The sequence below is a fragment of the Nomascus leucogenys genome, chromosome 22a (assembly GCF_006542625.1).
Source record: "Nomascus leucogenys isolate Asia chromosome 22a, Asia_NLE_v1, whole genome shotgun sequence".
NCBI classification, from domain to species: domain Eukaryota; kingdom Metazoa; phylum Chordata; class Mammalia; order Primates; family Hylobatidae; genus Nomascus; species Nomascus leucogenys.
In genome coordinates this window covers 25,005,770-25,030,645 of record NC_044402.1, presented here as the reverse complement: position 1 = coordinate 25,030,645, position 24,876 = coordinate 25,005,770, and the positions used below count along the sequence as shown (strand labels likewise).

The window sequence follows — 24,876 nt, the reverse complement described above, 5'->3', positions numbered from 1 at the left end:
ATTGCTCTCGAGTTAAGTATAGTAGTATAGAAGCCAAGAAAGTTCAAAAACAAGTACTAGTTCTCTCACCGGCTGAGGAAGTATGAGTCTCAGCGACATTATCCATACAATTAGAATAGTAGTTATGTACCTTGGAGGATTGTTGCGAGTAATAATTTACATAGATTTAGCAGTTTTACCATAGTGTATGACACAAAGAATTGCTTGGTTTCATGTGTGACTTTTTCCCTCTCCTCTGACACACAGACCATCACCCTTTGGGCTGATTTAGCACAATCCTGATGGGAGTTAACAAGTGCTAAATAAGTATTTGTTAGTGGACGGAAGCATAAAATAAGTGAGTTTTCAAGATCCCAGACTGGGGAAATCCTCTGCAGTGTTTCTGCATATTCTGGAAAATCAGCTAGAGATTGGGTGGGGAGATGGCCTTAGAAGTGAGAACTACAGTTTCTTTTAATCATGTATTATTACTACTTAGGATCTCTGAGATTTGTTTCATGAGTCAATGGAAATGTGTTTCAACCAGAAAGGTATTATTGCTGAGCATTTATTTCCAAATCTGTTGCACGCTATAGTCATTACTTAGAATATTGCTTTTCACAATGGTCATTGTTATCCAGAGATAGACAATAAAATGGATTAACATGGATATTTGCCCAAAGTGTGAGGTCTGTCTAGGGATGTGCTGTGAGAGGTATAAGAAATGTACTGTAAAACATTATGGGGAATGATCTTGAAGTGATCACTCATGTTCTGCAACACAAATGAGATTGCCCCAAATTACAGGGTGCCCACTGACTCGAGACTGGCAAAAACTCCCAGATAAACTTAAGACTGAAACATCATAATGTGTTGAGATTTGAAAAAACCAAACAAAAAAAAACAAAACACAAGAAAACATACACTGCTATCTACATTAAACCCCAATGCCCATGGAGCCCAGAGCTCACTCTTAACAGTTGAACCAAGGTATGTTTTCTGGAAGCGTTGCTTTTCCCAAAGTCAACTGTAAAGGGGATAGTGTACGAAGATGAGTCAAATAATCTTCCCCCTGGTGGGAGGAATTTACCAATTCTGCAAAACACACCCAGGTCACTTTTTTTTTTTTTTTTTTTTTTGACGGAGTCTTGCTGTGTTGGCCAGGCTGGAGTGCAATAGTGCGTTCTTGGCTCACTGCAACCTCCGCCTCTTAGGTTCAAGTGATTCTCCTGGCTCAGCCTCCTGAGTAGCTGGGATTACAGGTGTGGGCTACCACGCTCGACTAATTTTTTGTATTTTTTTTTTTTTTTTTTTTTAGTAGAGACGGGGTTTCACCATGTTGGTCAGGCTGGTCTCAAACTACTGACCTCAGGTGATCCACCCACCTAGGCCTCTCAAAGTGCTGGGATTACAGGCATGAGCCACCTCGCCAGCCTTTTTTACTACTAGCTTTTTAAATAAACTTTCTGTCACAGAGAAATATTTGGGCTTTTGAGCTCAAAGACTATGCTTTGATTTTGCATTTTAACAATGTTTCCAAATGATGTGTGTTTTTTAAGAAGCTTTTTTAGAAGCTTGATTCAAGGAGACTGCTGAGTCCTGAAGACTTGTGCTTTTCATCCCATTGGATAAACAGAGCCAGGCACGTTTTTATATTTCTTTTATTCTCAAAGGAAAATGACCTAGTCAATCAACTTCGATATATTCAGACACAAGAATACGTCTTTCGTAAGGTATTCTATTTTCAAGTTTTATACTGTCATAAATTTGGGATTAATATTAAGTTGCAAATTACAGGTAAAACAGAGTGACAAGGTTTAATGATCACTAAAATTTCAGTGGAATCCTTTTTACTGAGGGTGGGTCCCTGCTCTCATGAGGTCTCTTGATGCAGTAAATTGAAGGGTGTAAACCTAATTGGCTGAGACCCTGTTTGACCCCAAGGCAGACTGCTAATTCGTTCCTTCTGGTGGAACTTTGTACCAAATTTAAGGTTGGTAAGCCTGTTCACCTTTTGAGAAAATAGAGATTTTAAGCTGTTAAGTCACCTCTGCCTGAAAGTGGCAAAGGGTGGCCCAACCTTCCATCCCCCACAACACTGTATTTTGTTTTGTTTATGCCATTGCTTAGAACAATTATTTTTAAATTACATTTCAGAAGAAGACAGAGATATGTAGTTATTTGCCTAAGCTTTGAGGAATGCACCTTGAGAAGAATACGTGGGTATGCATTACATTTTGGTTTCCAGAATAATAAAAGTTCTGTTATAACTCTCACGAGTCATCTTAGGGATGAGTAGGGACTGTATTACTTTCTAGTTTAATGAAACCTTGAACAGTTAATCCTAATTTATCAATTTATTCAAACTGAGATTTCTAAATATGTACTTTAGTATCTCCCAAGAAAATGGAAATTTCTGGGGAAATGAATTGCTTCAGTTCTTTCTGAGATACAGTGAGAGAGCAGAGCATTCCCTGTCACCCTCATCCTTCTAAAGCAATTCCGAGGGAACTCTAAAAGGGACTCGCAGCTGCCCCACCCTGCATTTCCACCTGCAATCTCTAAAAGTACTGGTTATGGGCATTCTACAGTCTGGCAGAAAAGACTGACAGCAAAACCACAGAAATTATCCAGCTGGTCGATCAATAGCCCAGTTTCTCACATGGTTTCCTTACCAAGAGGATTAGCCATCTACTGGGTACTGAGAGGTTCATGTACTATCTTGCCAGCTTCTGGGAGGGTAATTTATTTGCTAATGACAGTCGCATTCTTTGGTGGCTTTTCCTGCCCAGTTTATCTCCAACTGTTGTGCCTGACAACTCTACACTGGCATTCTTTATAATACCCTAATATTAATATTTATTAGGCTTGTTCCAAAAGAACCAAGAAGGTATATTCTATTGTTTTCCTCGAAACACTGTGTTGCCATAGGCTACTCCATAAGTAGCTGAAATAAATAATAGCTGGGGAAAAGATTATCTTCTCCTTACTGCTCATTTCAAATATTTTTGCCTAAGCACTATTGAGGTGACAAAAACAAAATCTAACACCTGTCCCTCCACCCCTAAAACAGTACTAAAAAGAAAATCGAACCCTTCGAGTGGGAGATTCCAGACTATTTTTCAAAGCCAACTGATAGAGAAATTAAAAATGATTATGGGTCTTCTGAAAAACAGCATGGCACTAATGATATTTAATATCCTTCAGGCAGAGCTTCTGGAATGTCTCAGAAAAATCAGTCACTTAAATATATATTCAAGATTGTACATATTTTTATATATTTTATTATAGATTTATATAATACAATATTATATATAAATCTGTAATTAAAATGTATTATATATTATATGAAACATTCATATACATGTATATATACAAAATCTGTAAACCCATCGTTAGAAATTAAGTAAAGGAGTCAGTTCATTTCCAATAAAATTTCTAATAATACCAAATAATGTATCCAAAAATACTTGTGACAACATTTAGATTACAGGTCCTACAACTAAAATGTTTCCTTTCTCCTCCTAAAATAATGAGATTGATATTCATATGTAGCCCAATAACCAATTTAATTATTGCCACATCATGACGTTTTTTTCAGTTTTTCATTATATTTAGCAGCTGGCCGAAGACATAATACTACTTCCTTCAGCATAATCTGATGAAAATATGAATTTAAATTTCAGAGTTGACCATGGCAGGGGGGAAGGTAAGAGAAAGGGCGAGGGTAGAAGGTGGCGGAAGAGGGAAGGAGGAGCCCTGTGGGGGCAGAGACCTTCTCTGACTTGTTTATTGCTTCATCCCTAAGCAGGCAGCATCATGTCTGACACACAGTAGGTGTAAACAGTCACTGTGTAGAATTAGTATTTATTGCGACCTGTCAGGCACCAAAGTTTTCACATTTCTTATGGTAGCTAATTCTCTCAAGAGTCCTATGAAATCAGTATTATTATTATCCTTAATTTACAATATCTATATATTGTGCTGACACAAAGTAACCTACCAATGGCTTAGTATGAAAGGAAAATGAATAGTAAAAATTATGTTCATAATCATCTAGTTTTCACTCATTTCAAATAAAATGAAGAGAGATGACTGGAAGTTACCGCATGACTCATTTCAAATAAAATGAAAAGGGAGATGACCAGTAAGTTATCACATGAGTAAGGGCACATGAGTTTTGCAGATACTCTGTTCAGTGACTGTCATAGGTAACACTGTGAAGCTTTCATAACTAAGCATGATACTAACTCTTGGTGTGTGCTGCATTTTAGGATTCAGAAAGCAACATGAGGAAGGGCGAACCAGGTAGACTGGTATTTAAAAAACTAAAAACACTAAACAGCAGCAACACCTACCACTATTAGCCATCAACAGCAAGGTGTCAAGTCACTGAATACAATTCAACTAAATTGAAGGAAAAATGGATTACCTTGTGTGTCTATTTTAAAGCTTCGGCTGATCTTGAGAGGAATAAAAAAGGGATTTGCTTGTTTCAATGTATCTCAAACTCATATGCAAATAAAACTCTGATACTGCACTACACATTTATAGTCAAAGACAATACTTTAAGAGGAGCAGCACACAATGTAACTGCAAATGAATGTCACACACACACACAAAAATAAGCCAGACAATGTTAAGCTCCAATGAAGAATTTTGGTAATTACAAGCTGTATTGTAAAAATCACTGTCAAATATGTTTGTCTCCATTGTTTGTGATTCCTCTTAAGATTGAAAACGCTCTCCTCCCTGCGGCTCCACTCCCCCTGCCGTTTTATCCTTTTCCACTGCTTACTACCACTCATGTGAAATTACTCCTGCGTGTGTGTGTGTGTGTGTGTGTGTGTGTATGTGTGTGTGTGTGTCTGTGTCTATACAGGAATGGCAGAATTTGGATGTCTCTCCCCAAAAAATTTAAACAAAAAATGAACTCTAGGACAGGACAGGGATTGGTGTTGTTTTTTAATGGGTGGATCTCGAGGAGACCCAGGAATAGGGGCTATATAAATAAGAGACCAGTAGGGTGGCATTCATTTGTTTATTTAGTAAACAAAAAATTACTGAGTACCCACTAAGATGAGGCACTGTGCTAAGTAGTGGACATCCAGAAAAGTGAAAGACATGAGAGTTGACTGACAAGTATGACAGGAAATTACAGTTCGTTGAAAGGTAAATTTTTGTTTTGAAACCTAAACCCCATAGCTAAATGGATCCAAGAATTTAACAAATACTTATTCAGTTCTGTTGATGATCTTCCCCTTGAAATATTCTTTTGCTAAACTTCATAACACTACATGTTCCTGAAATTATTTCCTTTATGTCTTAGATTCCTTTGCAAGATTTTCATCCTTAGCCTGTTGTTTAAATGTTGGTGTTTCCTAGGGTTCTGGCCTAGGATTTCATTTCTCCTCATTCTAAATACTTCCCCTGGGAATTCACATTTGCTATATGACTTTTAGTATCATTCTTATGTTATGGACGACAGACATGATGGCATCAAATTCTGCATGTTCAGATCAAACACCTTCTGAGCTCCAGACTCAAATGAACCTCCCTTAACATTACCACCTGGACATTTCAAAATACCAAAAATTGAACTGATCAACTTCCTCCTATATCACTGAAGAGCACAACTATCTGTGAAGTTGCCGAATCGAGAAACCCAAGAATCATTCTTACTTAACTCCTTCCTTTTTACTTCCTAACAACCAATCTCAAAGTTCCATGGACTTTATATTCTAAAACATATTAAGAAGTCACCCACTCCTCTTCATGCTCTCTGCTGCCACCCAATCCAGGTCACCATCATCTCTTACCGAGAGAGTCTGACAAATGTCTGCTTAATTGGTCTCCCTGGTTTCAATCTTGCCTGCCTCTAATTATTTTTCACGTTACAGCCAGGTATCTGTTTAAAATGCAGATTTACTATATTGTTCTCTTATTTCAAACTCTTTTCCAATTTCTCATATACCGAAGGTGAAGTCCAAACTCCTCCACGAGGTCCTTTAGACCTCTGTTTACTTAAAAAATTCTCATTTTGCTGCCCCTCTCTCAGATGCTACATTCCAACATACTGAACTTTCAGTTCCTTAAACATGAAACTGTGCTCTTTTATCCTAGGCCTTCCCCTATCCTTTCCACTGCCGAAAACTTTTATCTTCACTGTAAACTTGCCTAGCCAACTCCTAGTTATCATTCCGACATTGGCTTTCTCTGGGAAGCCTACTTGGATTGCCACCCCACTCCAGTTTAACCTACCTCAATTGTACTTAATTCCCTGTCAGTTCTGCCAACCTACCCTTACCTATGACAAACAAGGACAGATGTTCTTATATGTTCCCACAGTCACTTATACTTTTCCTTTAATATGATTTTTGAGTATTTTATTATAAACACTGATTTTTATAGTCTTCACTAATTATAATATAGAGGGCAAGAAGCCATCTAGTACACACAGCTTGCCTTTGTATCCCTAGCACCTAGTACAGTGGTGTGCACAGAATTGGTGCTTGATAAGTGTTTGTTCAATGAGTAAATGGAGTACCTCATTTACAGGAAATGAGAAAGGGTTTAGAGCTAAACAAAACACCCCCTACCCCTAAGGAGAATAACATAAAATGCAGAATGTCTGTTACATATAATTATAAGATGATAATGAGTAAATAAAATTGACTCCAATTTGGATACATGAGGATGTGCTAACATTGTAAATTGGAATTAAATATTTAGCTCTCCCTCTGAGATCATCTAATCCACACTAAAAACTTCTGGAAGACAGTTTTACGATTTTCCACTACAGATGAGAAAATAGGCACAGCAAAGTTAATTGAGTTATCCAAGGTTACCCAGGGAATCAGAAACACAGCCAGGTACTATTGTGTCATTGTAGGATTTCAGCCTATATACTTGAATAGTATTCTTCAAACTATCACCTCTGATAATCATATGTGAATATAGAAACTCAGGAATATAGGCACTTTTCCAAGGATTTTCCTCTAGCCTTTAACATTAAAGGCTTTCTGTGATATGCTTCTGTACTCTTGTGCATTCCGAGAGTTCCTTCTTTATTCATAATAAGAGTGTTAATATCAGGCACTAGTTACCATTACAAAGTGTCAACATTTAACTCTTCTGCTCTGGGACATCATATTACACGTTCTCCAACTATAAATGTCTGTAGCTAGTTGGCTGGTGCATTCTATTGTACTGGATGGACATTTCAGTAGAAAATGCTGCCAGTATTTAATAAACATTTGAGAAGCAACATAGGCTATTAAATTTAATGAGATTACTAGTTCCAACATTTGTACTGTGAAAGAAAAAACTACTTGTGCTGCCATTTCAAAAGGCCAGATATATACTCAATAAGTATGTTTATATATGTTATTCTGGGTAAACAAAACACATAACCACAATGCCTAAAAAAGACTTTCTCAATATACACATTTAGTGTACAAAGAGCTATGCTTTTTATAACAACAAGCATTGCTGATATTAGTTTCACAGAGATAGGCAGGTCAAGTATACACTTGAGATTCTTCCTAGCCCCAGACTGGACTAACCAATGCTCTTTTTTTTTTTTATACCTGAATATAGTACAAGATGTTAAAATATCTAATCTGTACAAAACTGCAGCTAACATGTACCACTTTAATTGGATGTATAAACTATGCTTCCTCTGCATTTTCAGATCAATTATACAATTTTCTCTTAATGGATATACCATCAAGTAGAAGAATCCCCAATCACAGCACACTTCCCTTGCTCTTTGGACTTTACGTGGCCTATCTTTCATTTGCCAAAAGCAAACATCTTTACCCTTAAAGCACTCTAATCAGCTCATGACATCACTCTCCAGTCTTGCCTTGTAGCTCCAGGCCCATGAAGAACTCTAAATGTCCAAAGTATTTACTGTTCTTAGTCCCCAGTGTGACATTAAGTGAATTGGTTCTGTCATGGGAATATAACTGATTATGTTTCCCCTAATAAAGACAGACACTTGAGTTACCCATTTGTAAGTTAGCCCAATGTGAAAAGAAGAGAGAACTTCTGTCAGATGCCAACTTCACATCCATTGCTCATATCACGGAAGTGTCAACTAAAATTCGAGTGGAATCTTTCTAACACAATTTTCCAGCCCAAGAAATGTGAATAAACCTATAGTGAATTGAGAGCCTGTACAAGGCAATCTTAAGCTCTATTTATGTGTTAATTGGTTGGTCACTGGTAGATGACACCCATGGGGTCAGAATACTTTTGACTTTCACTTGAAAATGTAGATTCCATGAATTCATCCTCATTCATCAGTCCTGTTTTGAGGGAAGTGACTATGAAAGGATACTGCCTTCATTTCCTAATGCTGCAGTTCCTATCATGTTATACCAAGGAATAAAATTTCCTATCAAAAGTAGCATAGAGGCTGATTTGGCTTCCTGCTTTAGATCAGTGCTCTCAGAGACTTCTAAAGGAAGCAAATTCCAACTTTATAGTTCTGACATTGTCCTTGTTACCCTTGCTATACCAGTGTGAATGTGACAATAATAAAGGATAAAAGAGCAAAAAGCAAATGTTTTCATACCAAGGATTCTTGCCCTATTTAAGAATTTACCTGCAAAGATCCCATTTCTTCATCTTTTCTTTGGGTCTCTTCGAGTAGATCTGTAATAAGAAAGTAAAATACCCATCAAAATACAATGTAAAAATGAGTTGCCTCTTATCATCAAATGCAATTCAGCCAGTAGCTTGTATAAACTGTTGCCTGAGAAGAGAATTTAATGTTTAAGTGTAAGAAGCAATGTAAAAGAAACACCCTCTGATCCCAACTGAGGACATGGCAGAGCACTGGAGCCTGCCAACTCTAAGCTAGTTGAGAAGCCCTGGGACATCTCTCAGCTTTACCTGACATACCAAAGATGATATCAAATCAATTAAAAATCTGTAATCATACCAATATTTTAGGAATTTGGTCTCATGCTTATGTAACTCAATGCAACACAAAATTTCCTTTAGAAAAAAAGAAAAGCCTTTTTCTTTTGAAAGAAAAATAAAAAAAAAACCACTTGCCCTTAAAATAAGCTCCCAAGCCAAGTCCCGCCCCTACAGTCAATTTTTATAACCAAATTAAAACACCCTGGAATAATAGGTGTCATTAACGGAAGTGGAACACCACCTCATCCATAAAGTCTTATTAATTATCATTTCACACAGAGAGGGTGGGATGCATTGAAGCTACATTTGACTAAGAGTTTGGCACCATCCCAGAGAAATTAGTGGTTGGAAGGGAAGGTCGTCAACTGAAGAGAGCTCTGTCTTAATGCATGTATACAGCCATGGTGTCTCAGTGCCCTACATTAACTTATGAACTTGCTATTAAGAAAACATATTTTCTGCCTGCAGCTATACCACCCTGTGCTATGATCTGATTATATCTCACAAACCTAAAGAGGAGGCTGAGTCAGAACTTGGATGAAAACTGGCAAGAAACCCCTACAGCAGTGTATATTAATATGAGTATTTGCCTTACTCTCTCACTGATACAGCTTACCAAGAGACTATGTTACATAAAAGGAAAATATGTTACAGAAGTCTAATATGTATCCCAGAAAGGCAAACTCAAATGTTTTAGCAAGTGCTATATTAGATATAGCAGGAAACAGTCATATAGTAGAGTGACAAAGTCATGCTGGTGTGTTGTAACTGGGCAGGCAATACACCAAAATTTCAGGAGACCTGGCCAATGACAGAACTGATGGTGATGACCCTTTGAGGCTGCACAGCTAAGAGGGTTACAAATGAGTGGTAAGCAATCTCCTGAAGACACAACATGCTGGGATTAAGGATAAGAGATTGTTTCTATTCTGTATGCTGTAGAGGAACTGACTTTGGCTCCCAAAACCTCCCTTAATCAGATACGTCAAAAAAGTAAAAAGAGCAGGCGAGTGTTTTGGGGTGTATTTTTAAAGCGGTTTTGATTGGCATATCAGGTTCTTTAGCTATAAGATACAGAAACCAACTTGGTGTATGGAAGATTGTTTAAGTGCCCTCAATCATTCCTCTTCTTGAATCCTCACTCATTTGCATTGCGGCATTGTAGCTACTTCCATCAAGAGGCCATACACATCTGCTTCACTTCTTGCATCTGGGCTGGCTTCCTGACTGGATTTGGTGAATAGAATATAGCTGAAGTAACTCTGTTTCAGTCTGGACTGAGGCTTTAAGAGGCCTCACACATTTCCACTTTTTCACTTGGAACCCTGTCACTGACATCTGAATAGGCCCAGGCCAACCTGCTAGATGACAACAGACACATGGTCTAGGACTCTTCCCACCTCTGTCACCCTGCAGGTTGCCCCAGCTGCCAGCCAGCAAATGCCCAGAAGCAGAGTTGCCCAGTTGATCTGAGGATGACTACAGATGTCAACTGCAGTCAACTGATGTCAACTAGACCAGACAAACTACCCAGCTGAGTCCAGTGTCAACTCCAATTCACAGAACCAGGAGCTAAATAAATGGAATTTTGGAGTGGTTTGGTACCCGGGATTTGCCAACTGATCGCAACGAAATGCTATTTGAATAACATGTATTTAGAACTTATTAGAAGGATATAGAGGTAACTAATAGATGCACTGGAAAAGAGGATCCCAAATCTGAAGGGAATAACAACTAGAGCAGGTCTGGATGGGTCGAGATGTAGGTAGCAGGAGCTAATGAGCATTTTCTTCTGAGTTCCTCTAAACTTTATGTCATTCCACTCAAGATGAAACTTTATAAAGAGAACAGCTACTGAGCCTGGCTTAGATCTCTTGCCTACTGCTTGGCTAGGGGAAAGTATGGAGTACTTTCATTGATAATCCCAAAAGGATTGGACTAAGAATAGAAAGAATAGTTTCCAAATGCAAAATTAGGGTTAGAGAAGGAAGGATGGACATGAGACAGGCCAAAACAAAAGATTTCTACACCATCTGGTTTCAGTAAACTGTGTCCTTACCCCAATTCTCTTCAATATTTGTGAGATATAAGATCACTGCTGTGTTCCTATGAGGATGTGGCTACTTAGCTCCATTACTTCTGGATATTAGGAGGTTCTCAGAGCTGGGCCCTTTGTAATCAATTACATTGTTTAATGGTGCAGTGTAACTGGAGTAATTATATAGTGGTGTTCATCAACCACAAAAGAAAACTAATCTTGTTCCTCCAGAGTCAACTTAGTATGGCAACTCCAAACACCTTAGATAAAACTTACTGGATCGGTAATGAGTGTCAGATCTTTTATGCAGCCAAACACAACTCACTTGTCTGATAAAATATAGATGGAAAGAAGTCCAGTCTACTCACAGAACTTCATAAAATTATAGGAACTTAAAAATTATATTATCAGTTTTCTCCAAATACATACAGGTCATACTACTCTTCCAACAAATCTGATGCCAATGACAATGCTTGACTTGGGATGGCTGAATAAAAATAACCAAAGAATTCCTAGAATTTTAAATTTTAAATAAGTATTCTCCCTGACTGACCACCTTGTATAAAGGGTATAAGAAGACACCTGTTTGGTTTTTATTTTTTTTCCTTTGTGCCACATATCTTCCCTTTGAGAACTCCTGTTCCTCTTTTCCACATAATTTCCATGAAACTTTTGGTCAAGAGGCCTAACTAACCTTTCCTGCTGCAAAAGCAGGTCATGGCCCAGACTAGCAAGTCAGAGCATCTTATCCCCCTGAGCATATGAGCTAAGCAACACCAGAGGTGTCCTTTTAGAGGATTAATGTGGATGCCAGGAGATAAATTTTCTCCTTCTGAAGCCACAGTTTATATTAGCCTGGTGTTTCGAAGTCTGTATTTTCTACTATGTTGAAGAAACTTATTAAGCAATGAGGCTGGCAAAGAAGAAATGAGAGCCAAGAAAGAGAGAATTGCTTGAGGACTACATCCACCCTTGACTGAAGCCCACAAACCTCCTGGACTTCCAATACATAATTCTTCTTCTATTCTTTCTTAAATTAGCTTTTGTTGGATTACTGCCATTTTTTAAAGTCTCTAGGGATGTGGTTGTATTGAACCTTCTTATCTCTATTCAGAAACCTAGAGAACTTAAGAGTTGAGAAGAACTTTCTAGTCCACCTTAAAATGTTTCATCCTACAACAAATATATGAAGACATGAGACTCAAAGAAATGCAAATGGTTTGGCTGAGATCACCTAGTTAGTACAAGGCCACTTCTAGAGCTTTGCTCTCCTATCATCCTGCTCTGTCTAATCATGCTCTCATTTGTACCTCTCAATACTTAATTGCACCCTTCTTCATACTGATTTAAAAATAAAATACACACTTGTCGTATTCCTCTGACCTGCTTTAAAAGTTCTCTGATGTCAACAATCAGAGTGTCCATGACTTTTTTTTTTTTTTTTAGACAGTGTCTCATCCGATGCCCAGACTGGAGTGCAGTGGCGCGATCTCAGCTCACTGTAACCTCCACCTCCTGGGTTCAAGCGATTCTCCTGCCTCAGCCTCCTGAGTAGCTGGGATTACAGGCACCAGCCAGCACGCCTGGCTACTTTTTATATTTTTAGTAGAGACGGGGTTTTATCATGTTAGATGGGCTGGTCTTGAACTCCTGGCCTCAAATGATCCACCCGCCTCGGCCCCCAAAAGTGCTGAGATTACAGGTGCGAGCCACTGCCTCTGGTCCATCCATATTTTACATCCACATTCTCCTTAACTACTGCCTTTCTATCTTTGATATTTAACTTATTCCCCAAAATTGCTCAATCCACCTACACCATTGCTGTATGCCACTGCTCACTCGTCAGGTGCATTGTTCAAGCACATGCATTTGGAATGATGAACAGGGTTATTAACCTGTGCTGATGAAATATGGCCACTGGGCATCGCTGGGAAGCACCACTCCATGCAAACGGACAAAACACGAGAGAATATAGGTGAGACCCCTAGAGAGTTGAAGTGACTTAATACTGTGATAACAGTGTGATTAGTATCTCTCATTATAATGAACAATCTTGTTGTTTGTTCTTATCAGCATGGAAAGAGCTGAAGGGCTGCTCTGCTCCCTTGCTCACCACTGACATGTTCGTGTTTTCTTTTATTATTCTCTGGTTTGCTGTTCCATACAAATAGCAACTCAACTACCATGTAGATTGCTGTGGTGAAATTTGCTTCCATCAACATTAGTTAATGAAAGATCTTTGGTAAAAAGGGCAGCAGCCCTGTGTATTTTCCTTGGATTGGTTCCAATTTTTTAAATGAGCTGATACTCATTGTGACATAAAGTCATTAGAGGGAGAAAAACCCATATAAAAAAGCAGAACATCATGGATGAGAATTGGATGATCCAGCTGTCCTGTTTTGTTTCTGCTTTACATTTCTCTGGCACACTTAGGGTTAATATATCACGACCAAGTTTTTGACTAAGATAGTTTTATATCTCTTCCTCTGCAGTCTTTGCAACCAGTGATCTGGCTGTTTAAGGAGGTTTGACACTTTTTAATGTTGATTTTGGTTTCTGGTAGCCAAGAAGCAGATAGATTGTTTGTTTATTTTTAAAAGGTGAGTCATGTCCAGGTGTGTATGAGCAATTACATCCATCTAGTAACTTGAACCTTCCTAGGAAGACTGAAGATCAAACTGAGAAATGACTATTTTTTTCTTTAACCATTCCTATAAAATGCCTCATCCATATTACAACTCAGCCCAGCTGATAATGGAGAGAAAGTTATAGAAACAGAGGCTTCTGACACAGCAACATTTATAACAACAGCACTGGGCAGAGTAACATTGGCAGCAGAATATGTTGAGTTACTGATTGCAGTTTAGAGAAAAGCATTTAGCTCTGGCTCTTGTAACTTACTATAATTCAGTGCTCTCGTCCAGTGTTCCTCTATGTGTCTCGACATTTACCAAACACAATAGATAATGCAAATTCTCAAAATAATTCAATATTTTATTAAAAAGTAAATTTATATTTCTATTTGTGAATAGATTCATATATTTTAATATATTCATATATTCATATATTTGATTCATAATTTCATATAACAAAATTCATCACATAAAGCAGCACATTACCACCCTTACAAGCCTATAAATGATGGACTTAGCCTTCCACCATTCCATTCCGGATACCCAAGACATTAGCTACATGCCAAAGATAACGGGTCAGTTTCTCTTTTTCTTCCTTAGCTACCTAGTTATTGGAATCACTGACATTTTAGAGACAAGAGAACACAGAAATAATCTAATCCTAGGGTTGCTTTATTTTTTTCCTAAAGAAGTACAATTCTGTCTTATAAGGGAAATCATATATACTTTCTAATGTAAATTATACATAGGTAATTTAAAAAGCTGAGAAGGAGCTGCTTTTAAGGAAATAGAAGTGGAGGGCCTGGGGGCCAGCCCACCAAGCTCCTTCCTATCCTTGGGTAGACCCCTGTGGTGGCATGGTGAAGCCGCAAAGCTCCAAATTATCCTCACTGAAAGCTACTGATCTAATCTAGTGTCCTGGGGTTACACAGTGAAGGACTGAGTTCCGAGATCAAATGCCTCTGTCAATGTCACATAGCTGGTTAATGGTGCATCAGTCTGAGCCCAGGGCTTTTGAACTGGACCAGGGTCCAGTATTTTTTTTTTTTCTTTACAGAAAAGTGACTACCCTGCTATGACTTTCAAGATTTGTACTGAAATGACACAGTATTCCAATGCCTGTATATTTTCTAATGCCTCTCCAAACAGGAACAAAAGAAAACTTCGTTAAAGCACTTGTGTAACATCGACAATCTGTGGGAAGACCTACAGTTACCAACTGTCCATGTTAAAATTCCTCAGTTTTGGGAGATGACATCCAAAAATATGGCTATGATGGAAAGCAAATACCTAGACACTTGAGAAGGCAGTTGTTTCAGCAAGATATATTCAATATACAGCATCCAGAAGATTTCACAAAATCAAACAGCAACACAAAATCTGTTTCAATGAATGATAGTTAGTTTCTCAGCTTAATACAAGATTTGCCAGCAAACGTTTTTCCTATTTTATTAAACTAATAAAGAAACATAGAATAAAGGTATAACAATATGACTATATTAGCTCAAATACCTAAACAACAATCAAATGTGTTGGGCTTTCAGTTAATATATGTAAAACATTTAAAATAGTGCTTGGTATATAAGAAGCATTATATATGTATTAGCTCTCAGTATTATTTTTTTTAATCACCCTTAAATATCTCTGCTAAAATCAGGAAAATGTGTGAAACAAACAGTTGTAATTTAAAACAAACAAGCAAAAAAGGCCTATTAGTAAACTGCTTTTAGACATCATCCATTATAAGTAACTACATTATTTAGAACTCTGCCATATCTACTGCCACCCACTGGTACATATCTGGATATACCACAATGAGTTAAGAGTTTTCTCATCCGGCCTTACCACAGAAAACACACAGGTTAAAATGAACAACAACATTCAAAAAGTATGGCTATCCCTTGTGGTTTGTCTCAGACACTGAAACAACATGCTGGTCTACAGATGGAGCCCAGTTGGTCCAATAAATGAAAGGTTTATAGTCCACTGTCTGTCTTGGGTATGTGGTAAAACATCCAAATACAGGTACTCATGTTTTTCTTTGATGTTAATTCATTTCTGGTGAAACTTTCCACTTCGACAACCTTAGAGATTTAAAACCACTTGCCACAAAACTGTTACATTACAGAAAATAGCATAATAATCTACCCCATTCCACCTCATTCTTGAGTCTGGCACTGACAAACATCCTGATATAGAATGAAAGTTCTGACTCAGTCAACAATTAAGTTTTTTGTCATTTCTATTGGTAACATGAGCAGAGAAAGTAAGAACATATTCAGTAGGAAACACACCACTGTTCTAAATTGGCCTATGGGCGGCCTTGGCCAAAATGAGCAAGAGAAGTTTATGATCCATTGTAAACATTATTTCAAGAATAAGTTTCATATGCTGAAACCCAGGCATAAAATCATTTTTCTCCCCAAATGTACTCTGCATTACATTCACATAATGGGAAGTTTGCTTTCATTTAAATTACTTGGGCTGGGAGAAAGCTCATCCTATGCTCTGTTCTTGTTCTAGACTCATAAGGTCAACTGGGTATACATTTTGGGGCTCAGAGAAGTGCTGGGTATTTGACTTACTCTTTGATCACCTCTTCTTTACAGAAGCTACAAAAGTTTGTGCTGGTTTCTTGAGGTACCTACTACTGAACCAGATCTACACTTCTCAGGCCTTGTAGATTCCTGAGTCTACTCTAGATCAAAACGAAATTTGAAGTTTTTAGTGAATTTTTTTTTCTAGTTTCTGCAATTCTTGCATTCTAAGAGTAAAACAGACCTCAGAAGTGGAATAATGGTATGACATATATCAATGATGTGCACTTAGTTACAGAGTACAGCTCAATGTCAAACACCAACTGTTTCCTCTGGCAATCCACACACAGACAGTATGTACCCATGTATTTATATCTGGTACATCACAATGTAAATATATCCTGGGCTTAAATAGAGACATTTTATTTCAACTTATTCCTCATAAATATCAGTATTTCCTACCAAATTTGGCCTAGTATATTCTCTCAGGGAAGTAAATGATTAGAGATAGTTTTAAGGTATATATGATATACATACAAAACTTTTGACAGTAAAGGGTATACAACTGAAAATTTTGAAAAATTCTGAAATTTAAATCTTCAGTTTTAAACTTGATTGGTCAACAAATCTTAAACTACTAAAAGAAGTCCAAGTTCAGACATATGGTGTTTAATTGTTGCCCCATCCCCTCCCCACTTTGAGGCCATTTTAAAGATGAATTATTACAGCTCAGCTCTATCCAAAGTGTTTGCATCTTAAAAAATCATTTCCTTAAAAACTTAATGTTAAGATTTTTACATAAAAACATTATGTTTTCATTAAGTGAGCTTTTAAAAAAAAAGCATGGGACTTTTACTAAATTTTAGAAATATTTTTGCTATAACTCCAGGTGGGCAAATGGCTTAAATCCTCTTTGTCTCAGTCTCCTCTTCCACAAAGCTTCAAAACACATTGAGTGTTATCTCACTTCATGAAGTAGCCATGAAGAAGAAAATGGGATAAGAAAGTGGGAATTAAGGTAGTTAATCAGATATCTTTAATATAAAGATTACCCTTAATTACCCATGTGGGTCCAACGTAATCAGAAGACACTGTGAAAAAGACTCAAGTGGTCCTTACTGATTTTGAATACAGAGGAAGCGGGGCATGAGCCAAGGGATGAAGGAAACCTCTAGAAGCTGGAAAAGGCAAGAAAACAGACCTTCAAGAGCCTTCAGAGAATAAGGCAGCCCAGCTGACATTTTGATTTTAGCACAGTGAGAACCATTTTGACTCCTGACCTCCAGAGGTATGTTATTTTAAGCCACTAAATTTGTGGTAATTCTTTATAGCATTAATAGAAAACTAACACACCTTAGAACTTTCATTAAGTAATAAATTCAACTCTAAGCAAATTTAAGGGTTCATAACATCTACCCTCAATTCTATCTGGTAATCAAAATGTACTATACATGGTATATGGCACGCCACATTCAATGAAAGCCTTGTGAAGAAACCTGTGATTAGGTAGGAACAGTGAAGAGGAGGTCTTTCATGGCAAAACTTGAATGTAACATGTCATAAACTGTGACTCCAAAATTGTTAGTTTCCTCAGTGAAAGAGTCATGCACACCTGCGTTTAGCTCCTCAAAAGTTTCTTAGTGAGTTGCTTAAAATTATCCCCACTTCTGCACCTATGCTGGAGTGTAATTATGTAGACCAAGCTATAAAGTTTAGTCATCCCTATAAAAGGCATGTGCTGATACTAACATTCAAGGTACAGTTTTGTATGTAATCCCCCAAGGGTAAGAATCGTTTACCACTATATCCTCAGTGCCTGGCAAATACTATTTCTCTAAGTATTTTTAAAATAATGACAACATCTATAAGAAACTAGTTAATAACTGTCTGACATGCAATATGATGTCATATACCAGAATGTAGATGCCAATAAATTAGTTTAATATTATACCTTATTTAATTTTTTTCTGGACTGAATTTGAAAATTCAGGTAACAAGCATTTTACAATTCTCCTTCACACCGTGGAAAAGAATGAGAATTCAGGAATTTGCTTCACATATAAAGAGCAAGTCCAGAAAGATACCCAGTGAGTAGGCAGTAATGAGACACAAGAATGATCACCTGCAGCATGGCTTACAGTAAATCTGTGTTGTACTGAAACAAGCATATGAATCCTCACAGAACTGGGTATTCATCTTGAAATGGCAAGCATGTGTTTACACACCTGAAAATTTCCAAATTTTGATGAGACATAACTCTTGGATTGAAGAACCTATGTGAACCCAAAAGAAGATAAATATAAGGAAATCCACATGAAGATACTTCATACAGTTCTAAAAACCAAAGGCAAAGAACAAGTCTTGAAAGCAGTCAGACAGAAACAACATTTTACTTATAGGGGGAAACAATTAGAATAATAACGAAATTCTCATTAGAAACCACAGAGACCATTAAAAAAGTCACATTTTTTAAAAATGCTAAAAAACAAAACTGACAACCCAGAATCCTGTATCTAGTGAAAATACCATTTAGGAATAAAGGTGAAGGCAAGACATTGCTAGGAAGAAAAATTAAGATAATTTAGTGTCAGCAGACCTATCCTAAAGAACGACTAAAAGAAATTCTCTAAAAAGAAGGGACATGATAAGAGAAGGAATTTTAGAAGAGGAGAAAAAAAAGAAAGAACACAAACAAAAATACAGATACATACAATAGATATCTTTTGAATTTTCTAGACTATGTTTGATGGTTGAAGCAAAAATTGTAACAATATCTTACATGCTCCTAAAAGTACTTGGAGGGAACATTTAAGACTAACAGCGGATCTCTTGGCAGAAACCCTACAAACCAGAAGAAAGTGGGGGCCAATATTCAACATTCTTAAAGAAAATAATTTTCAACCCAGAATTTCATATCCAGCCAAACTAAGCTTATAAATGAAGGAGAAATAAAATCCTTTACAGACAAACAAATGCTGAGAGATTCTGTCACCACCAGGCCAGCCTTGCAAGAGCTCCTGAAGGAAGCACTAAATACAGAAAGGAAAAACCAGTACCAGCTACTGCAAAAACATACCAAATTGTAAAGACCATTGACACTAGAAGAAACTGCATCAACTAACAGGCAAAATAACCAGCTAGCATCATAATGACAGGATCAAATTCACACATAACAATATTAACCTTAAATGTAAATGTAAACCTAAATGTACCAATTAAAAGACACAGACTGGAAAATTGGATAAAGAGTCAAGACCCATTGGTGTGCTGTATTCAGGAGACCCATCTCATGTACAAAGACACACGTAGGCTCAAAATAAAGGGATGGAGATATATTTACCAAGCAAATGGAAAGAAAAAAAAAAAAAGCAGGGGTTGCAATCCTAGTCTCTGATAAAACAGACTTTAAACCAACAAAGATCAAAAAAGACAAAGAAGGGCATTACATAATGGTAAGGGAATCAATGCAACAAGAGCTAACTATCCTAATTATATATGCACCCAATATAGGAGCACCCAGATCCATAAAGCAAATTCTTAGAGACCTACAAAGAGATATAGACTCCCACACAACAATAGTGGGAGACTTTAACACCCCACTGTCAATATTAGACAGATCAACGGATAGAAAATTAACAAGGATATTCAGGACTTGAACTCAGCTCTGGACCAAGCAGAACTTACAGACATCTACAGAACTCTTCACCCCAAATCAACAGAATGTACATTCTTCTTAGTACCACATCGCACTTATTCTAAAACTGACCACGTAATTGGATGTAAAACACTCCTCAGCAAATGCAAAATAATGGAAATCATAACAAACAGTGTCTCAAACCACAGTGCCATCAAATTACAACTCAGGATTAAGAAACTCACTCAAAACCGTACAACTACATGGAAACTAAACAACTTGCTCCTGAATGACTACTGGGTAAATAATGAAATTAAGGCTGAAATCAAGAAGTTATTTGAAACCAATGAGAACAAAGACACAACATACCAGAATCTCTGGGACACAGATAAGCAGTGTTTAGAGGGAAATTTATAGCACTAAATACCCACAGGAGAAAGCAGGAAAGATCTAAAATTGACACCCTAATATCACAATTAAAAGAACTAGAGAAGCCAGAGCAAACAAATTCAAAAGCTAGCAGAAGACAAGAAATAACTAAGATCAGAGCAGAACTGAAGGAGATAGAGACACGAAAAACCCTTCAAAAAAATCAATGAATAAAGGAGCTGGTTTTATGAAAATATTAACAAAATAGACCACTATCCAGATTAATAAGGTAGAAAAGAGAGACGAATCAAATAGACACAATAAAAAATGATGAAGGGGATATCACCACTGATCCCACAGAAATACAAACTACCATCAGACAATACTATAAACACCTCTACACAAATAAACTAGAAAATCTACAAGAAATGGATAAATTCCTGGACACACACACCCTCTCAAGACTAAACTAGGAAGAAGTCGAATCCCTGAATAGGCCAATAACAAGTTCTCAAATTGAGGCAGTAATAGCCTACCAACCAAAAAAAACCCAGGACCAGATGGATTCACAGCCAAATTCTACCAGAGGTACAAAGAGGAGCTGGTACCATTCCTTCTGAACTATTCCAAACAATAGAAAAAGAGGGAATCCTCCCTAACTTATTTTATGAGGCCAGCACCATCCTGATACGAAAACCAGGTGGAGACACAACAAAAAAAGAACATTTCAGGCCAATATCCCTGATGAACATTGCAAAAATCCTAAATAAAATACTGGCAAACTGAATCCAGCAGCACATCAATAAGCTTATCCATAATGATCAAGTCGGCTTCATCCCTGGGATGCAAGGCTGGTTCAGCATACACAAATCAATAAATGTAATCAACATGTAAATAGAACCAATGACAAAAGCCACATGATTATCTCAATACATGCAGAAAAGGCCTTCGACAAAATTCAACAGTGCTTCATGCTAAAAACTCTCAATAAACTAGGTATTGAGGGAATGTATCTGAAAATAATAAGAACCATTTATGACAAACCCACAGCCAATATCATACTGAATGGGCAAAAAATGGAAGCATTCCCTTTGAAAACCAGCACAAGACAAGGATGCCCTCTCACACCACTCCTATTCAACATAGTATTGGAAGTTCTGGCCAGGGCAATCAGGCAAGAGAATATCAGAAATAAATGGTATTCAAACAGGAAGAGAGGAAGTCAAATTGTCTCTGTTTGCAGATGACATGATTGTTCATTTAAAAAACCCTGTTGTTGGCTGGGTGAGGTGGCTCATGCCTGTAATCCCAGCACTCTGGGAGGCCGAGGAGAGTGGATCACAAGGTCAGGAGATCGAGACCATCTTGGCTAACACGGTGAAACCCCATCTCTACTAAAGAAAATACAAAAAAATTAGCCGGGCATGGTGGCGGGTGCCTGTAGTCCCTGCTACTCGGGTGGCTGAGGCAGGAGAATGGCGTGAACTCACGAGGCGGAGCTTGCAGTGAGCCCAGATCGTACCACTGCACTTGCACTCCAGCCTGGGTGACAGAGCGAGACTCCATCTCAAAAAAAAAAAAAAAAAAAAAAAGAAAACCCCATCATCTCAGCCCCAAATCTCCTTAAGTTGATAAGCAACTTCAGCAAAGTTTCAGGATACAAAATCAAAGTGCAAAAATCACAAGCATTCCTATACACCAATAATAGACAAACAGAGAGCCAAATCATGAGAGAACTCTCATTCACAATTGCTACAAAGAGAATAAAATATCTAGGAATACAACTTACAAGGGATGTGAAGGACCTCTTCAAGTAGAACTACAAACCACTGCTCAAGTAAATAAGAGACGACACAAACAAATGGAAAAACATTCCACGCTCATGAATAGGAAGAATCAATATTGTGAAAATGGCCATACTGCCCAAATAAATTTATAGATTCAATGCTATCCCCATCATGCTACCATTGACTGTCTTCACAGAATTAGAAAAAACTACTTTAAATTTCATATGGAACCAAAATATAGCCCATGTAGCCAAGACAATCCTAAGCAAAAAGAACAAAGTGGGAGGCATCACGCTACCTGACTTCAAACTATACTACAAGGCTACATTAACCAAAACAACATGGTGCTGGTACCAACACAGATATATAGACCAATGGAACAGAACAGAGGCCTCAGAAATAACTCCACACATCTACAACCATCTGACCTTTGACAAACCGGACAAAAACAGGCAATGGGGAAAGGATTCCCTATTTAATAAATGGTGTTGGGGTAACTGGCTAGCCATAGGCAGAAAACTGAAACTGGACCCCTTCCTTACACATTATACAAAAATTAACTCCAGATGAATTAAAGACTTAAACATAAGACCTAAAACCATAAAAACCCTAGAAGAAAACCTAGGCAATACCATTCAGGACATAGGCATGGGCAAAGACTTCGTGACTAAAACACCAAAAGCAATGGCAACAAAAGCCAAAATTGACAAATGGGATCTAATTAAACTAAAGAGCTTCTGCATAGCACAAGAAACTACCATCAGAGTGAACAGGCAACCTACAGAATGGGAGAACATTTTTGCAATCTCTTCATCTGACAAAGTGCTAGTATCCAGAATCTACAAGGAACTTAAACAAATTTACAAGAAAAAAAACAACCCCATCAAAAAGTGGGCAAAGGATATGAACAGACACTTCTCAAAGGAAGACATCTATGTGGCCAACAAACACATGAAAAACAGCTCATCATCACTGGTCATTAGAGAAATGCAAATCAAAACCACGATAAGATACCATCTTACACCAGTTAGAATGGCAGTCATTAAAAAGTCAGGAAACAACAGATCCTGGAGAGGATGTGGAGAAATAGGAACACTTTTACACTGTTGGTGGGAGTGTAAATTAGTTCAACCATTGTGGAAGACAGCGTGGCAATTCCTCAAGGGTCTAGAACCAAAAATATCATTTGACCCAGCAATCCCATTACTGAGTATAAACTCAAAGGATTATAAATCATTCTACTGTTAAGACACATGCACACATTTGTTTATTGCAGCACTATTCACAATAGCAAAGACTTGGAACCAACCCAAATGCCCATCAATGATAGACTAGATAAAGAAAATGTGGCACATACACACATAGAATACTATGCAGCCATAAAAAGGATGAGTTCATGTCTTTGCAAGGACATGGATGAAGCGGGAAACCATCATTCTCAGCAAACTGACACAGGAATGGAAAACCAAACACCATGTGTTCTCACTCATAAGTGGGAGTTGAACAATTAGAACACATGGACACAGAGAGGGGAACATCACATACTGGGGCCTGTCAGGGGGTGGGGAGACTAGGGGAAGGATAGCATTAGGAGAAATAACTAATGTAGATGACGGGTTGATGGGTGCAGCAAACCACCATGGCACCTGTATACCTACGTAATAATCCTGCAAGTTCTTCACATGTGTCCCAGAATTTAAAGAACAATTAAAAAAAATTAATAAACAGGAAGGGTGAAAAAATATAAACAGAGAAAGTTTCTACGTTTCAATTTGATGATATTGTGATAGCACATAGACTGTGATAAGCCAGGTGTATATAATACCCAGAGGAACTACTGAAAGCTTACACAGAGTTTTACTCAAAAACACATGATAAATCAAAATGTAATTCTAAAGACTATTCAAATAACCCAAAGGAAGGAAGGTATATTAGTCTGTTCTCACACTGCTAATAAATACATACCTGAGACAGGGTAATTTATAAAGAAAGAGGTTTAATGAACTCACAGTTCCACATGGCTGGGGAGGCCTCACAATCATGGCAGAAGGCAAGGAGGAACAAAGTCATGTCTTACACGGCGGCAGGCAAGAGAGCTTCTGCAGGGGAACTCCCCTTATAAAACCATCAGATCTCATGAGACTTATTCACTATCACCAGAACAGCATGGGAAAGACCTGCCCCCATGATTTAATTATCTCTCACCATGTCCCTCCCAGGACAAATGGAAATTATGGAAGCTACAATTCAACGTGAGATTTGGGTGGGGACAGAGCCAAACCATATCAGCAGAGGAAAAAAAAAGAGGCAGGGGAGAGAAAATACAGAACATAGAGAGAGAGAAAAAAAGGCAGACTTAAATCCTAACACATCAATAATTATATTATATAAAAATGGTTTAAATATACCAATTAAAAGACAGAGATCGTTAGAGTGAATTAAAGAACATGCCCCGATGTTATGCTATCTACAGAAAACTCACCTGAAGTGTAATGATATAGGTATTATATCATGAAAGTAAAAATAAATCATGCAAATATTAGATCAAATTCAAAATTACAGTCGGAAATCTCAATATTACTCCCAAAAATTCACAGAAAAACAATAGAAAACCATCAAGAATATGTAGAAGCATAAATATAACAAAAAAACCTATAAATAGTTAGAAATGAAAGAAATCCTTCTAAATAATCCATGAGTCAAAGAAAAGTTTTCAAGGGAGGTTTAGAAATACCAGGAATTGGATACAAATGAAAACAGCTAGGCACAGTGGCTCATGCCTGTGATCTCAGAGGTTTGGGAGGCTGAGGCAAGAGGATCACTTGAGCCCAGAAGGTTGAGACCAGCCTGGGCAACACAGTGAGATCCCTTCTCTATAAAAATTTGTAAAAATGATTAGCTGGGTGTAGTGGCTTGCACCTATAGTCCTAGCTACTTGGGAGGCTGAGGCAGAAGGATCACTTGAGCC

The 24,876-nt window shown here is 37.6% G+C and overlaps 1 protein-coding gene across 2 annotated transcripts in view; it reads right to left on the bottom strand.

The window, feature by feature from the left end:
• CEP128 (centrosomal protein 128) overlaps positions 1 to 24,876 on the bottom strand; it is a 456,203-nt gene that overhangs the window by 92,866 nt on the left and 338,461 nt on the right. For both annotated transcript variants that reach the window (XM_030803555.1, XM_004091859.2), the window contains one exon: positions 8,591 to 8,640. In XM_030803555.1, coding sequence (XP_030659415.1) covers positions 8,591 to 8,640 — 50 coding nt within the window. The remainder of the gene's footprint in view (positions 1 to 8,590; positions 8,641 to 24,876) is intronic.